We start from the raw sequence: 17,659 nt of genomic DNA, 5'->3' as shown, positions 1-17,659 counted from the left end.
TCTGAGGAGAATCTCTGATTACCCAGTAAGAAATACCCCTGACTTCTTCTGAACCCACATAGCAACAATTGTCTTTGTATCTCTACCATTGCTCTTATTTTTGTGCACCCCATACCACCTATTAAAGTACTAGGTCATCTCTCAAGGATGCTAAAGCTAGAATCCCTGCCCTGGACAGAAAATGGCAGTAGGGAACATCAAAGGCCCTCTTCAACTCCCAGAGGTTGTTTAATACATGACACACCGTAATGTCACCCTTGGCTAAAAAAGAATGCTTCAGATCTGCTATGGAGCAAAATGTTCTAGATGCCTTCCTCTGATTTTCATTCCTATCAAATTTCTAAAAATAACTGTCTAAAACCTTTCCCTTGAGTACTGATTACTCAGCAGATTTTGAGGAAGAATTTTTCAATATCGCTTCTTACAGTGACTTTGAAATGCCTATGAAAACTGAGTTAAGTCTAAGTTAAATTTCTCAGGATATTAGGATACTCCTAATAGCCAATTTTATATCAAGATGCACAAAATTCCTAGTAGATTAATACAAGCTTAATATTCTTTTTGACTGAGGGAGAATATGAGTCCTAAGTTATAATTAATAATGTTCACTGTTTTCTTTTACTTGTTTTAAATTCAGTGTTACTTGTTATAGTTCAAATAAGGTAAATATTGAACTAAAAAATTCTAAAAATAATTAGTTTATTCTGAGAAGCTGGCTAAGTTTATCATTTTTGGATTGGGGGGAAAAGCCTATATAAATTAATTCAACAAAATTTTTTTTTCCTATTTAAAAAAAAATCAGCCCAAAGGCCCCAAAACTTTCCAGTTAGAATAGCTTTAGCATTTAATTGCTATTTTCAACATTCTGGTATACAATACTGTATGACTTACTGAAGGGCAAAAAAAAAAAAAAAAAAAAAAAAGACAAATTGGAAGACTACATATGTTTCCCATAGGCTTTTATAACTACTTGGAAAATGATCTGGGTGGAAATTAATCTTTCATATTTAAGAAATCTCTCAAAGTATTTAATCAGCATCAGTTACATTCCCTTCTCTATCTGCTTTGGAAATGCTCCAAAACACAATGCCAAGGGCTTCATGAAGATATCTCTGCCACAAAAAGAAAACACCTAGTTTTGTACTTACAATTTTACTCATCTTGCTTGCTTAGGAGAGTTGCTGATCATTCTTTAGTCAAAGAAAATATACTTCCCTGCCCTGTTTTAAAATTTCAGCAATTTGGATATATCATTTAGATAGTACAACTGTGAGACTCATGAAATTTTAATACTAGAAAAAAATCCATGACCATCTAGTGAAAAGTGAGTTCACAGGTCAAATGGAAAATAGTGGCAGAGCTGGGTCTGCAAAGGAGAAAGTCTTCTGTAGCATTATTTTTCATATTATAACACACTGGTGCATAATGAAGTAAATTTAATGGAATATGGCTAGCATTCTCTAAAAAGTAAAATAGAACAAAATACACTACATTAGATTAAACTCAGTGGTGAATATCTGAATGCCCTGTGCGTAGTATGGAAAAGTATTGTTTCATGAAACCTTTGTTTCAGTAATATACAAGTATATCTATTTATCTATCCCTTCATCCATCCATCCATGAACACATACACACAACTTCATATACTATATACTGGATCATAATATAAAATATATTTCTTACTAGGCGTAGCAATCAAAAGAGTTGTAAACTAAAAGACTATCCTTCCACAGTTCCCTTTCCACAAAATCTGTTCAGTTCTCTTTCCACAAAGACATGCTACCTATGTAGTATGATGTAACAGACACACAATTGATATGAAATCTTTAGAAACTCTTGCGTCTAGATTACTTTTACAATAGCCTCATTATTGTATTACAATATAGTACAGCAGTAATTTCATAAATCAGTGTTTGGAGGAGGGAAAACCATGCCAGGGCCAAGTTCAACCATCACCAGAAGTTTACAAACTATCTTAATAGTGCCAAAAATGAGAGAGTCAAAGTCCAGTGTGGAACCACTTTGCAAAATCCAGAATGCGTTTTCTCTCAGAAGTCCAATATAGTCCCATATACCTCTTTTTGGCAGCTTAATCCTGTAATAACTCTCTTTGGGATAGCTTTAGCACCAGGGCCATACAATAAGCACAAAAGGCAATACTGTGGCCTAACTTGTGTAGGGACAATACTCGTATTGGATATTGTACCATAATCAACCTATTACAAATCAAGTGCTAGTCCTTCACTGGTAGCATTAGAATAACCACGGTAACCTGGAAAAAAAAGAGAGACATTCCCAGAGTCTACCCTAGATACACTGGATCAGAATCTCTAGGGATGGAGCCTGGGAACCTGGATTTTTCAAAAATTACTTAGATGGCTCTTCTGCAAATCCAGGTTTAAAAACACCTCCAGTATAGATTACATTCTAGGTTTACTCCTTCCATTTTACTTTAAGAAACCTTGACGTCCTTTCTTCATTTTTCCACTTTTTCACATCAAAGCCTTTGGAGGCATCCTTGACTCCCCCATTAGTACCCTATATCCAGTCAAGAAATCCTCTTGGCTCTGCCTTTGGAATACATTCATAATCTTGCCACTTACCACCCCCTCCATTGCTACTACCCCAGTCTGAACCACCATCACCTCTCACCAGCATTACTGCAACAGGCTCCCTGCTTTCCTCCTTCCCTTCTTTTGTCAATTCTCAACAGGGCAGCTAAAGTGATCCTTTTAAAACTGAAGTTTCATATTGTCACTACTCTACTCAAAATGCCCAATGTCTGGCTCCTCATTCCACTGAAGGTATACGTCCCCAACACATGAGGCCCTTTCCTCTCTGATCTCTTCTCCTGCTATTCTTCCCTGGCCACACCAGCCTCCTTGGCTATTCCTAGAATACACCAATCACAGTTTTGCCCTGTAGAGCCTTTGTATTTTCTGTTCCCTCTGCCATGAAAACTCTTCCCCCAGATGATGGCACAGGTAACTCAATCACCTTTTTAAGTCTTTATCAAATGTCTTTATCAAATGTTTTCTCAATGAGGCCTATCCTGACCATTCTATTTTAAATTGTAACCCATATTCCCTCAGCATTGCAAAGCTCCCCTACCCTGCTCTTTTTTTCCCCAAAACACTTTCCATCTTCCAACTTACTACATAATTTACTTATTATATTTATTGTTTATTTTTGTCTCTATTAGAATTAGATCCTTGAAAGCAGGCAAATTTGTGCATTTTATTCACTGACAAATCATCTCTAGAACATCAGTGCTTGGCACACAGCAGGGAATCGATAAATACTTGGTGAATGAATGGAGAGATAGTGAGGCTACTGAAAAGATTTGGAACTACCTATCCTCCCTTAGGTTGAATGTCCCCCCCCAAACCTAATCCCCACTGTTAGATGTTGAGGGTGGGAAATCCTATTATGGTAAATGAAAAGTGGGACCTTGAAGAGGTGATTAGACTGTAGGACCTTGCCACAGTGAGTGGATTAATAATGGTGGTCAGGGGCGTGGTTCTGAGGGCTTTAAAAGAAGAGCACATGAGAAGTCCTCTCTCTCTGCCTGCCATTTTTGCAATATGATACCCTGTTGTCACTGAAGTGACCACCAAAGAAGTCTTCGCCAGCTGTGTTCCCTGGACTTTGGACTTCCCAGCCTCTGAAACTGTAAGCAATAAATTTCATTTTCTTTATAAATTACCCAGTTCCACGTACTTTGTTATAAGCAATAGAAATGGACTAATACATATCCATTCCAACTAGCCATAAAAATATCCAATCCCCACTCAGGAAACTGGGATCCTTATTTTACCAATCCCTTTGGTAGAGAATTGTCCTCACCAATATTCTTAATGTAATGATGTTTAACAGAAGAATAGCCTAATGAGAATGTCAAACCTTTTTTTTAATATTTAAACCAAAATAACTGAAAAGTAAAATTATAGCCAAATTTATAAATCAATGACTTTGCATAGAAAAACTTCCTTGTCATAAAACAGATTTTAAACACTGCTCAAACTATTAGAGGAAATTCTGTTGTTAATTAATGTAGTAACCTGGTGCTTGGCAGTTAAAGACATCTGCAGCAAAAAAGCATCTTCCTGTTTCTTCAGCAATCAAGGCATAGTCCACCTGGCTGAGACCGCTTACAGCTGGTAAAAACAAGTTCCAGAGGCCCTCTGCTTTGGCCATTTCCTGTCAAGGGGATGAACATGCCAGAGTGATCATAATTTACCATGACCTAAAATAGTTTACCTTTCAAAAAATATTGGTATTTATGCTTTTTGAAATTAAAAAAAACAGAGTTATTTATTTCATTGTATCCTAAAGTGTACAAAATCAAGCAGTTACTAATTCATTATAAATCAACTTATCATCTTAACTCTTAAAGAAAAGAAATGCTTTTTCCTCCAAGTTTCCTTAAATTTGGCTGAAAAACTAAATTTGGTACTTGAGAACTTTTTATTTAATCAGAACTGTTACAAAATTTCCCACATCTGAGTATAATTATGCCAAATATGCTATTTGTGCATTTCAGTTTCTTATATATGTTGCTGTTAAGATTTGAGAATATGAAATTTGGATTAAACCCATGTGGGACAAATGCCCTGCTTTGACAACAGTTTCAATTCAGTGATAACTGATAATGACTAGTTTTGATCATATTTTTTTCTTTAAACAGCTGTAAGAGGCTGTTTTTATTGCATACCATATATAGAACACTATGTAGCTTAATTTGTATATTATAGATTATATTTTTTAAGTTTCTTTTTAAAAGTTATTATTGATATAATTATCCTCTACATACATAACAAAAACAACAACAAAACTAAGGTCTCAAAAAACACTTGCAAATGAATTATCCAATGTTAAAGATTTTCTTATTTTTTTTTTTACCTTGAGTTTATCAATCACTAAAGGTTTTCTCCACTTCTCCAGTGAATTTTCATTTTGAACAAAGAACTCAATTACCTCCTTAAAGTGATAAGAGGAAAAAAATTAATTAGCTAAAGTTAATACAAAGCAAACAATGTCATAAACTGCTGATATCCAAAAGAAACATTTTTAGGTGAAGAATCTTTCTTTAGCTGCTATTAAATCAGTAACATATCTTTTTAAAAACAGATGTAGAAGCATAAAGAATTCTAAAGATTTGCTCCTCACAAAATTATGCTGCCTCAGTACTAGACAGTAGATTTCTAAAATCTTATGCCAAGATTTTAGTGTTCCATTTCCAGCAATATGGCACACTACATGGACATAGAAACCCCTCAAGTAGAAATGCTAGGTAAAATATTAAAAACAATTTAGAAATATATTTAGTAATGCATAGCCATGCTGGAAGGAAAATAAGAAAATTCCTTAGAGGCTAGGAACAAAAAACACTGACTTTCCAGCTGTGGGCGAGCACTGGAGCCAAGTTTGTCCAGGGGATGCAGGCCGATCTGTTATTCTAGGCCCTGGGTTTTGATGAACCACATAAGCAGGGATCAGGAGATATAGCCAAATGCCCCCAAAAATGGCAAGAGGGAGGATCCGAGATCACCTCTTCCCTCCACCAAAGCCAGGATGCTTGATGGATAAAACCTAACTGAAAAAAAGAAAAAAACAAAGTAAAAAAACCCCTTTGCCCTTGGAGGTGGACTGAGACTAAGACTTACACATAGGTCTTAGTTCTTGGTGGAATAGAAAAGATAAAACAAAACAAAACATATTTCTAACCTGAAGCCTGCCTTCACCCAAGTTCAGGACAGAATTCACAGACTTGTGGGGCTCTTCAACTTCAAGCCAAAAATTAAGATTACAGTTTTCCTGGTGACAATGCCTATAAACACCTGGCAGAAGCAAAAGCAAATCCTCTCTAGAGAAAAGAGCTTTAAACAAAAGGCTTAATAACTCCCACAGATAAAATTCCATTCTAAAAACATGAGTTCAGAATGAAAAATTACTTATCACTCAAGGAAACAAGCCACCATTAGCAAGAATTAGCAAAAACAATAATTGAACAAACAGAATCACACTTCCCAAAGGCTATAGATAAATGATCAGGTACAGGGTATAAGATATTTGTGTTCAGTAAATTTCAAGAATAAAGGAGGGAATTAAAAGTATTACAAACGACTATCAAAAGTAAACAGGAAAATTTAAAAAAGAACTGAATGCAACTTGAGGAAAAGAAAACCATAGTGATGAAAGTTAAAAACTCTATGGCAGTGGTTCTCAAGTTTTGGTGGTCGTCAGAATCACTTGGGATACTTGGTAAAAACACAGGGGCCTAGGTCCTATCCTACTTCAGAGAGCCTGGGCTTCTGTGTTCCCTCTTAGCTCTGTAAGCAATTCCAACACACTCCAGACTTTGAGAACTACTATTCTATGGATGGTTGAAACGCAGATTAAATACAGCTGAAAACAAAATAAACTGGAAGAAAGATCTGAAGAAATTACTCAGGATAAAGGACAGAAATTCAAGAAAAGTAAGAGATGAGTGGTTAAGGGATATGATAGATTCAGAGAGAAGCTCTAACATAAGTCTAATTGGATCCCTAGATGAGAGAGGCGATATTTGGAAAAATTATTCTAAGAAGCTTCCAGAACTTATAAAAGACACCAATCCTCAACTTCAGAAAGCACAATGAAGCCAGAGCACAGGAAAACTGCAGAACATCCAAGAGAAAGAAAATCTCTTAAAAGGATAAAGAGGAGGGAAAAAAGAAAGACTACTGATAACTAAACAACAATTAACATTGAGACCTGACTTCCCACAGCAGCAAATGAAGCCAGAAATCACTGAGATAATATCTTCAATTGCTGAGAGGAAATACCTGTCAACCTAGAATTCTATATCCAATAAAACTACCTTTCAAGAATTAGCGCAAATTAAAGGTTTTACCAATAAATAAATAAATAAAAGAGAAAGATAAGCAAAAGAAAAGTTCACTGGAAGATTCTCACTAAAGAAAATTTATCCTAGAAGAAACATTTGTGTTGCAAGAAGGAATAGTAATAAAGTGATAAATATGTGGATAAATCTAAATTAAAAACTAGCCCAATAAAACAATAACAATCCCTAATTTGTGCAACGAAAAGTATAAAGATAGATTGAAAATACTGAACTATAATGGCATTCTCCAATATTTTGCTGTTATACCATCTCTGTACCTATCACATGTAGGATAGTAGAATTACTGGATTAAAGTCTATGAACATTGTCAAAACTATCAATCCATATTATCAAATTATTTTCCAAAACTGTTTTACCAATTTACACTCACACAAGCAATGTACTAGAATGTCCCTTTCACTGAAACATAGTTAGTTCAGAGTACTGTGGTATACAGTGAAAATTTCAAGAAGGCAAAGGTCTGCTCTTTCAAAGGCACCAGGACGAACGGCCCTTGTCAACTCAGTCAGGAAGTCAGCTAAAGTTGTTCCTGTTTGGGGTTACTTATTATTTCCATCCCTCATAATGCCATGGAAATAGTCAATGCTATTGTGATTGATAAAAAATATATTATGCAAAACATTTACAATTTCCTCATTTCTGGGTAGCTTTGATATGATGCCAGCATTTATATAATTATTTAAAAACTTGTATTATTTAATACTTCATGTTCTAAAGTTTATCCATTTGGAGATTTGCAAAACTTATTTATGGCATGGAAGGAATCAGAATAAATAAAATACATCATTACAAAGAGCCATCTTTAGTTCTTACAGTATGAAAAATAACTTATTGGTGAAAGACAAAAGCAGAACATATACATGGTGCCTTCCCAAAATATCACCTTTAACATGTTACTTCCTCATTCACTGATTGAGATACTACTTCGGAGTATGTTGGTTCAGAATCTTAAATCTAAGCCTACAAATAATTTTGGTATATGTTTTTCACTTTAAACTTAAGTCTACTAGAAAAAAGCAACAGTTCCTCCCCAGCACATTATTAGACTCAGAAGGAAAGTATGATTAATGTTACCATCATGTTAAAAGTGTGTTCTCAGTAATATGTGATGTTGCTAGTTACGATTTTAGTGATATTTTTGAGGTCCCTTATCCATTTTAAAAAAGAAGAATAGGCTTTTAACATTTTCATAGATAATAGGTTTATATGTTGTCATTTTATGATATTTAAGGAGTTGCAAGAGGTCATTAGCATAGTTGAAATGAAACTTACTTATTCTCATTATAGAAAATTTGAAAAATATGTAAAAATGAAAAGAAAAATATAATCAAGAATCTCAGTAGCTAAAGATACAGACTGTAAATATTTAAATATTTGTGTATTATATGATATAATCTTATTTTCTAGACATGACGGTTTGGTTTTTTGTAAACTTAGTTATAATAATATTGGATTAAATTTTATATAAGTTTTCCCCCTTTCCATTTTGAAATAGCTATTTACTTTTCTCTAGATATCACTCCAAATGTATATGTTCCACAGACAAGGACGAGTAGTGTTCAGAGTCATTATACAGGATAAACATTTTTACTGACATTGGTACAGTTTCTAAAAGAAGCTCATATTATCAGATGTGGATATGTCCCAGATTTGAAAGATCTGCAAAGATCATATAATCGTGGTTTTCCTTGCCACACAAAACACTGACAATCTTCCCCTTAAAGCTATAGGCTACTTTTTACTTATTATAAACCATTTTATTTTATTGCGCATTCTTTGTAAACATTTTAATAGATGCACGATACTAAGTTCAGCAGATGTATCACATCCCAACCTGTGACACTCCTCTTCTAAGCTGCAGTTTCCCTTGAATGCCTATTCACATTTATGAATGAGAGAGAAAGCCTGCTTGCTCTCCTCTGCCAATTCTGGCCTCTCCTCTGAATGATGGGCTGGTTGCAAGAACTAGCAAGCTAACAGACAGGCTTCATTTTAGAGTAAGCAGGTAGGAATCAGGTAGGCTGACAGGCAAGCGAGGGTCTCTGCTCAACTCCCCACCAAAAAAAAAAAAAAAGCCAAATTGTGGAAGACCCTATTCCAGGGGACTAACCCTCATGCTTCTGAAGCCATGGCTTCTCAAAAACAGATCATTCGCTTTTTTAAAAGAGTACTATTGCAGACTTCTGTCTAAAGCAAACATTGCTATGCAGAGTTGTTCACCCAAGCAGCCCGTCTGTAGGTAATTTTTCAACCAAACATCTTGATTTCTCTTCCTCTTCTCATTCTTGCTCTCCAGACCAGCCAATCACAGGGGACTCTACTGTGAAAAAATGGTTACTGTCTATGTTACAACCTTCTCTTATTTAAAAATTCTTTTGAGATGTAGTTTTCTCTGTTACAATTTATCCTTGGGTAGGGATATCCAATCTGCTTTCTAAATCTAATTTCTATTCTCTTTTCAAAACCTTTAGTTTCCTGATGTGTCCCCCTCCTGTAATCTCAAACCAGATATTTACTAAAAATATAGTAATTATTTAATTCAAGCAACAACAACTAATTGCCCTACAAACGTATCAGTTCTGAACACTTTTGTTGCAAGAATTTTGGTCTTTTTCAGTTCTCTATTTGATTTTGCCAGTGTAGCTCTAGACCCCTCGGAATCATAGATTTACTGTATATCTAGTTATACCTACTCACACTGTAGATGAAGAAAATGGGGCCAGATAAGACTGCCTGACACAAGATTACCTAACTTGTGGCGGGAATCGACTAGAATCAAGCCCTTACAATTTCTACACCAGTATTCTACCCACATACATACCCGGTCCCACCTCCCCCTCTCTTACATATTTCATAAGAGCTTTTATCTATTCTTTCTTTCTTGGCACTTATCATCTCTTATTTAATGTCTTCCTTTCCTGCTGAAGTATAAGCTCCATAGGAGCTGAAGCCCTGTCTGTCTTGTTCTTTCTTTTACATTCAGTGGCTCCCCAGGTGTCTAACACATCACTGGGTACCCAATAATTATTTGTTAACTGAATAAATGAAGGTACCATGTTGCCTCTCTACCCTCAGTTAACTTACTGAAACTTAGCACCTTAAAATAGTAGCTTATGAGAAAGAAGGGCAGTATCTGTAAACAGCCTGAAATGATAAGTAAACTTTTCTGGGTATGTCCATCTTGTATAGTCTACAGTTCTCAAAGGGATCCATATCAAAAAAAAAAAAAAAAAAGCTGAAAGTCATTGCCTTAAGAAAACACCCCCAAAGCAGTGTTTTACTCTAATATATTTAGACTACCAACTTTATAAACTACTAATTCCTTTTGGCTTAATTTAAATTCCACCGACTTATCTGTGCCTTCCCTTGGCATATGTTAGAAGATTGGAATTTTTCAGTCTCAGTGCTAAGGTGAGGTGAGGAATCTGGGTAGGGACTGACTGCAAAGAAAATGACACTATAGTTCTACAAGCAGAGATACCACAAGTATCCATCAATAGGCCTTTAGCACAAATGCGTTAAGCAGAGATAACAGAAGTATCCATCAATAGGCCTTTAGCACAAATGCGTTAAGCAGAGATAACAGAAGTATCCATCAATAGGCCTTTAGCACAAATAGATTGTTTGTACAATACTCACCTTTTCAGCAGGAAGGATGTGTTGTTTCATGAAATGCTTCACCTTAGTCAGAACTTCCTGGCCTTTCCTAGTCTGTACAAACAACTGTCTGGTGGTATCAGTCTGTGGTAGTGCAGCACTGAAAGTCCTTTACCCAAAAAAACCCCCCCAACCAAACAAATGTCTTTTACAAAGATGTTCAAATTCATTATTATACATTTCTAAACACAATGTAAAGCCTCCCCCAGCTCCCCAAAAATATCCCTCAGAAGGAGTTGCCATATTTTGTACTTTTTTTTTTTTAAGTCTTTCATATTATGAGGTGAATGCAGAATCACTTTATATTGAAAATGAAACTTTAATGCTTAAAGAACTATTTGGGGAAAACATATAAGCCTGGCATGACCTCAATCAATATCAGTTTTAAATCTTTATTGAAGTAATCTGTCAGAATCTCTAAAAGAGGAAACAAAGAAATTGAGCTTAATCACTATTCTTAGTATGTGCCTCATAAATATAACTGCTGGATGTCATTATAAAGAGGACCTTTTAAGGTCATTGTGAAGCACAACACAGTCAGTTGTTATGTTGTGGAGATCACAAATATCCATCCAGAAGATGAATTGTAAAAAAAACACAACTGTCCTAACATTATGCCACGGATTCTTGTGGCTTAGGCAGAATTTCTGGGGACACCATCATACATGCATTCAGTAAGTAATGGGAATGTTACATGCCTCAAAAAGTGTTTCACTGATGGAGGCATGAATTTCAAAGATGCTTATGAAATGTCTGAATAAAATTTCATGAGATGTGACGGTGGAAGAAAGCAATATTTCTAAATTAATAAGCCATCTTATATAGCACATCGTGTGCTATATAAGTCATCTTATATAGCACACGATTTTAAATGGGTATATTTAAGTAACAAATATTAGAAGAAAACATTTGGGAGTTTTATCTATATTCTTAAAAGTTTACACATTCAAGATGGCAAAAAAAAAAAAAGTACCTTCAACCATAAATATGGGAATTTTCTTTATATTCCAGGTTAGTTTATTTTTAGGTATTTAAGAGATTTACCAAAAAGACTACTGAGATTGGTAGCAGGGATCCTGGTGTAAGCAATAAAAATAATTCTTACTCTCTAGCCAACTTTCATACACCTATTAAAGGCACTTTTTGAGTTAGCCAAGGAATCTGTTTTCCTTACCTTTTTGAGAGTTGTAATCCAGTTTCTGCCAAAGGTTGCACAACATTGGCAAACAGAAAGCTATCCTCAGATGAATTATTTCCCAGAAGATATCTACTATATACTCCCTGTAAGTAAATTAACATAGAGCAATTAAAATTCATTGAAAACTGTCCTTCAACCCTCCAATCAGTCTTTCCACTGTTTCTCAGCTATATGGAGTACTAAACTCAGAGGGTATAAAGGTGTAAATCAGATTATCAATGCATTTGCAAAAGTAATTATATGCAAAGATAATTATACCTCTCAAATTAAAGAGTCATACTTGCATCATCTAGTTAATACACTCTCATCCTAGCAGAACTGTAACTGATAATCAAACCAAACTTAAAAATGATCTCATCAGTTACCGAAAACACCAAATTTGCAAGTTACATCACCTCTAAAGATCACTCACCTCCCTCTATAGCAGGGGTATATCTAAAGAAACCAAATAAGATCAAAGACAAAAGAAAGCACAATGAGCTGACCTCTAAGAATATTTTACAATTTTTGGACCTCTTATTTAGGTAAAACTGTCTCCTTTGAACAGTGTTAGTTCAATGCTAATCCGTTTTTATATCATAATTCTTCATTTCTGTACTTCCAACGTAATAAACCCTCTCTATCCCCCAAACACAAACAACTGAATTCCATTATTTTATCTTCATTATATAATTCTTTATGCAATAAAACACTATAATCATTTTCCACCATTTCCAATTTCCTATTTTCAGTTAGAATGGAATGTATATCATTTCTAAAGTTACTGCCATATAGTTTATGATGTACATTTTAATTTCAATCAATCCATGTCAAACTTTTATCTGAAATGAAAAGCCATTTTAAACTTAAAGCCTATTTGGTATGCAATCTGTGGAAACTGACAGATACAGAAACGTACCCATTTTGAGAAACCCATTCATTCAGCATGATCAACTCTTAGAATACAGGATGAGATTTAACAAAACTATTTCCTAGAAGACACATTTCAGTTGTTCGTGAATAGCATGAACTCTGAGTACAAGAAAAAATAACCAGAATTTTCCTTAATCTTTCTTTTCTCACTCTTTTTTGTTTCTAAAATCTCTTATTTACCTATTCTTCCTCTAAATCCTAGCCCCTTGCCACTGATGAAGCATCTCAGTTTCTTAAACCCCAAGATTCAGAGTACCTGAAAACTGGATTAGTATTAAAAAGAAGGCATTTGTTTGAATTAAACGTACTTAGAAAAGAACTAAATTTGTGCTCAATTTCCTCTCAAAAGTAATCATATAAATATGGCTGTTAGAAAATGAAAAATTTTGGGCTGGCCCCGTGGCTCACTCGGGAGAGTGTGGCGCTGGTAGTGCTGAGGCCGCAGGTTCGGATCCTATATAGGGATGGCCAGTGCGCTCACTGGCTGAGCGTGGTGCAGACCATGCCAAAGGTTGCGATACCCTTACTGGTCAGAAAAAAAAAAAAAAAAAGAAAAAAAGAAAAAGAAATAAAGCAGGGGTATGAAAAATTTCATTCATCTATTCACTTAAAAACATATTGAGAGCATATTATATGCTAGGTACTGTGTTAGCCTCTAGGAAATACAAAGATAATTCTTCCCTTATCATCAGCCCTGGTTAATAAGTGATTTTATAGTCTGAAGCAGAGATAATCAAAAGATTTTAGCTTTTTCTTAAACTGGATATTCAGGAAATGACCAATTCTCACATGCTTTTATCTTTTTGTCATTTCATCTTTCCCTCTCCCTCCCTCCATTTTGTAAGTTTATTGTACAAAAAAGTGATAACACACTTTGCTACTCAAATTTTTCCCTTGCCAAATTCCTATCTATAAATTCTGGATTTATATTTTACCCATCTTTCATACTTGTCATTATGAGAAGCAAAATGATCTAAGGATAAAGAATATAAAAACCCTGAAGACCAGAAAATATTACCAACAGTGCAATAGTAAACAATGGTTAAATCCATGTATAATACAATTAATTACCTGTGCTATTCCAGCCATTTTAAAATATGAAAGGGAAAGGAAGAAATTCCAGTTAGGAAGAATAGAACTAATTCCCCTGCAGCGGCAATATATAGAAATCAGTTCTTCCATTGATGGTATCCCTATGAAAAGAGCATGTAATATAAACTTTAATAAAAATGTCATGGTGAATATTTCAAAATGTCAATATGGAACATATATATATAATGTATATAATATAATATATACTATATTTTGTTTTATTTATATATATAAAACATATAGCCATTAATCCACACAACAAAACATATTCTAAGTGTTGATTCCCAAAAGAACATTATATAGAAAAGATTACTTTTCTGGAATGCTAAATTCAGAAAAATCAATAAAGAACTGATTTCTCTCAAATTGCAAAGATAATTATATATTTTTAATTATTAATTTTAATTTTATCTTAATAGCAATTTAGACAACATTATGTTTTTATACCTATATTTTCTTGAATATCAGGATATTGATTTATCAGTGGAACTGTCCTTGGCCAAAAGTAGAACATGGAAAGATGAGCTAAGTCTGACAAAGGATGACCAATGGTTGAGAGCTCCCAGTCCACTACTGCTGTGACTCGGGACTGAAATAAAAAAATAGAGGTCTTTAACATATTAAAATTCAAAACAAATAAAATACGGAAATAAAAATGAAATAGAGTATGTTCAAAATCCTATTTTCCATCAAAAGTCAATCTGATGCCATAGTTGAGGTCTTTACCCATCGTGGCACATCTCATTTATGAAATAACCAATTACCCTGATTGTGTAGAGCCAAGTCCTCTGGTTCCATTACTGGCCATCAATCCATCTGCATTTTATTTTACACAGCCTTAATATCTCTACTAATGAGCAGAGGCAAAAGTAGTTGAAATTTCTCAACTGGGAGTAATTGTAAAGAAGAAATTCTAATTATTACTAATTACTTATACTTCAAGAATCCATGCTATGCTATATATAATTAAGCATTTGGTTGGGTGATGACGCTAACCACGTAACAAATATACACTGTTACAGCAATAGTACTTTTTAAAATAAGTTATTTCATGCTATAGATTAAAAACATAATTGTTGTGCTGCCCCGTGGCGCACTCGGGAGAGTGCAGCACTTGGGAGCACAGCGGCGCTCCCTCCGCTGGTTCGGATCCTATATAGGAATGGCCGGTGTGCTCACTGGCTGAGTGCGGTTCGGGCGACACCAAGCCAAGGGTTGCGATCCCCTTACCGGTCACAAAAAGACAAAAAAAATAATAATAATAATAATTGTTATAAAAGATACTGGCTTTTTATGAATAAAAAATTCACCATTATACAGCAACATGATAAAGTAATCATTATGTCATTTGGAACCAATAAAACAGAAAGCTTTTATCTTCCTACTTCGTAACAACATGTATCAAAGGAATACATGTCCTTATGTTAAGAACACAGGACATTCAACCGTTTGTGTTCACAGCTATAAAAAGCTCAACATAACTCCTAGTGGTTGACATAAACATTTATTAGTTTATCTTCCTGCCGCTAAAGAACTTATTAATAAAATCATTTCTGACAATTTTTCTGAGACCTCAGCACAACTGAAAGCTTTTCATTTTGTTGATTATCTTCTATAGAGAAAGGTTTATTTTTCTATGTATCTTTTTTACACTATTGAATTTTATTAATATGTACGAGTATTACCTTTCAAAACAAAACATAATCAAAAAAAATAGTAGATAAAGAATATTTGTGTTCCCCCAAAATCTGTATGTTGAAATCTTAACCCTCAATGGATGGTATTAGGGATTGGGGCCTTTGGGAGGTAATTAGGTCATGAGGGTAAGGCCCTTGAGATGGGATTTATGCCTTTATAAGAAGAGAAAAGAAAGAACTTTCTTCCTTTTTTTTTTTTTCTCTCTCTCCACCATGTGAGAACACAGCAAGAAAATGGCCATCTGCAAACCAGGAAGCAGGCCTCACTGACACTTGGTCTCTCAGCACCTTGATCTTGGACTTCCCAGCCTTCATAACTGTGAGAAATAAGTATTTGTTGCTTTTTTTTTTTGTGACTAGTAAGGGGATCGTAACCCCTTGGCTCAGTGTCGTCCGCACCACGCTCAGCCAGTGAGCGCACGGGCCATCCCCATGTAGGATCCGAACCTGCGGCCTCGGCGCTCCCAGCGCCGCACTCTCCCAAGTGAGCCACAGGGTCGGCCCAAGTGTTTGTTGTTTAAGCCACCCCATGTATAGTAGTAATATGTTGTAACAGCACAAATTAATTAACTACTAAAAAGCATTTACTAAAGAACATTTTAAAAATATCTGTACAGTAAAATGTTTGAAAAAAAATCCCTACATATTTTGTAATTATAAAATTAAATTTTATAACTATGCTTTTCTCCAGCTACACTGATATTTTAGAGACCATGGGGAAATTAAAAACAAAAATCCCTTAAAGATACAAGTTTTATTTTGCATATTAAATTATTTTTTTCTTCATAAGTTATACATAAAAGGCTGCAAGGCAGATGACATCTGTTACCTTAAATCCATTTGAGTACTAAGGAATGAATGCAGATGAAATATCTCTCAATTTATCTTTTTCTAATTAAATATGTATGTTTTTCAAGTCGAAATGCCATTATTCTGGTTTTACATCAAACTCCAAAATCTTAAACATTGCTCCACCAGGAAGATTTATATTTGGAAAATCAACAATATTTTCCAGGAAAACTGTATTTCTTTTAAACATTGTAGTGAGCATGCTGTACTACTGAAATACTCGCTCAAACATGCTTTAAATGCTTGACAAATAAGTAACTGGAAATAACTAGGCATTGTGAAACTGAATTTTAATATGCTGCTGTTTTGCCACACCCATTAGTAATCACTTACTGGATTACCCCACACATTCCTAGAAGATTTGTCATTTAAAATTGTTTTTGTTTTCTTCCTTATTATGCTTTCAAGATAAAAATAAAATATGCTGTTGTTTTAAAAAACAAAAAACCTCAAACCTTAAACATTACAGAAATGTATGATTATAAGTTTCCTATAATTTCTTCCCTTACAACCACTGTTTAAATTTTAGTACATATTATAAAAGATTTATTTATACCTTAATATTTTTCTGAAAGATAGAGCTTGACAGGCAGCCTTAGAAAAGTAGACTAGGTAATCAGAGGGGAAACCAGGAAACCAGAATGGAAAAGGGAGTGTAACTGAAATAAGTTGGGCATCAGCAATGTGCAGTGACCAGCTAGTTGCTCCATATCAATTACTTCATTTTAGCTGCCCAGCAAAGCTGTAATTTCAGGTTTTTTGGTTTTTTTTTTTTCAATTTAAAAGGCACACAGTGTCAATTTCCTGGCTTTGACAATATACTGCAGTTGTGTAAGATCCATTTTGGGGAATGTGAATGATAGATATGCAGGACTACTCTGTACTATTTTTATAACTTCTTGTGAGTCTATATTTATTTCAAAATAAAAAGTTAAAAACAGGCATAGAGAGGAGCTAAGTAATTTGATTTAAGGTCGCACTGCTAGGGAATTAACATTAAGCATAAATGTATAAGATGGAAATAGTTACTTAGTGATTAATTGACTAAAATCAATTCTTTCAACATAGATTCATTCAGAATCATGTAAGCACCTGCTACATAAAGATGAAAAGATTCATCTCTGCTTTAAAGGAGCTCCTAGTCTAGTAGGTTCTCATTTATTGATCATGTACCATATGAACTCTAGATGCAAAGATAAGAAAAAATAAAGACAAAATCCTTAACCTTAAAGAAAAAAAAGAAAGCTTTCAATCATATCCCTAGAAATATATACACAAGTAAGCATATACATACACATACTCAACTTGCTATATAACCCAGGGGCTGACTCTGTAATTTGTGGACCT

The 17,659-nt window shown here is 34.5% G+C and overlaps 1 protein-coding gene across 1 annotated transcript in view; it reads right to left on the bottom strand.

The window, feature by feature from the left end:
* The window catches only part of ACAD11 (acyl-CoA dehydrogenase family member 11), a 94,392-nt gene that overhangs the window by 51,998 nt on the left and 24,735 nt on the right, over window positions 1-17,659 (bottom strand). Inside the window, exons 6-11 of the mRNA XM_063114071.1 lie at window positions 14,214-14,355; window positions 13,746-13,867; window positions 11,739-11,845; window positions 10,547-10,673; window positions 4,903-4,980; window positions 4,062-4,200 (exon numbers count right to left, since the gene is read on the bottom strand). Of these exons, the coding sequence (XP_062970141.1) occupies window positions 4,062-4,200; window positions 4,903-4,980; window positions 10,547-10,673; window positions 11,739-11,845; window positions 13,746-13,867; window positions 14,214-14,355 (715 nt within the window). The remainder of the gene's footprint in view (window positions 1-4,061; window positions 4,201-4,902; window positions 4,981-10,546; window positions 10,674-11,738; window positions 11,846-13,745; window positions 13,868-14,213; window positions 14,356-17,659) is intronic.

Source organism: Cynocephalus volans, chromosome 11 (genome assembly GCF_027409185.1).
Source record: "Cynocephalus volans isolate mCynVol1 chromosome 11, mCynVol1.pri, whole genome shotgun sequence".
Taxonomy (NCBI): domain Eukaryota; kingdom Metazoa; phylum Chordata; class Mammalia; order Dermoptera; family Cynocephalidae; genus Cynocephalus; species Cynocephalus volans.
Note: the sequence above shows the minus strand (reverse complement) of the source record. Positions and strands in the feature narration are given on the sequence as shown.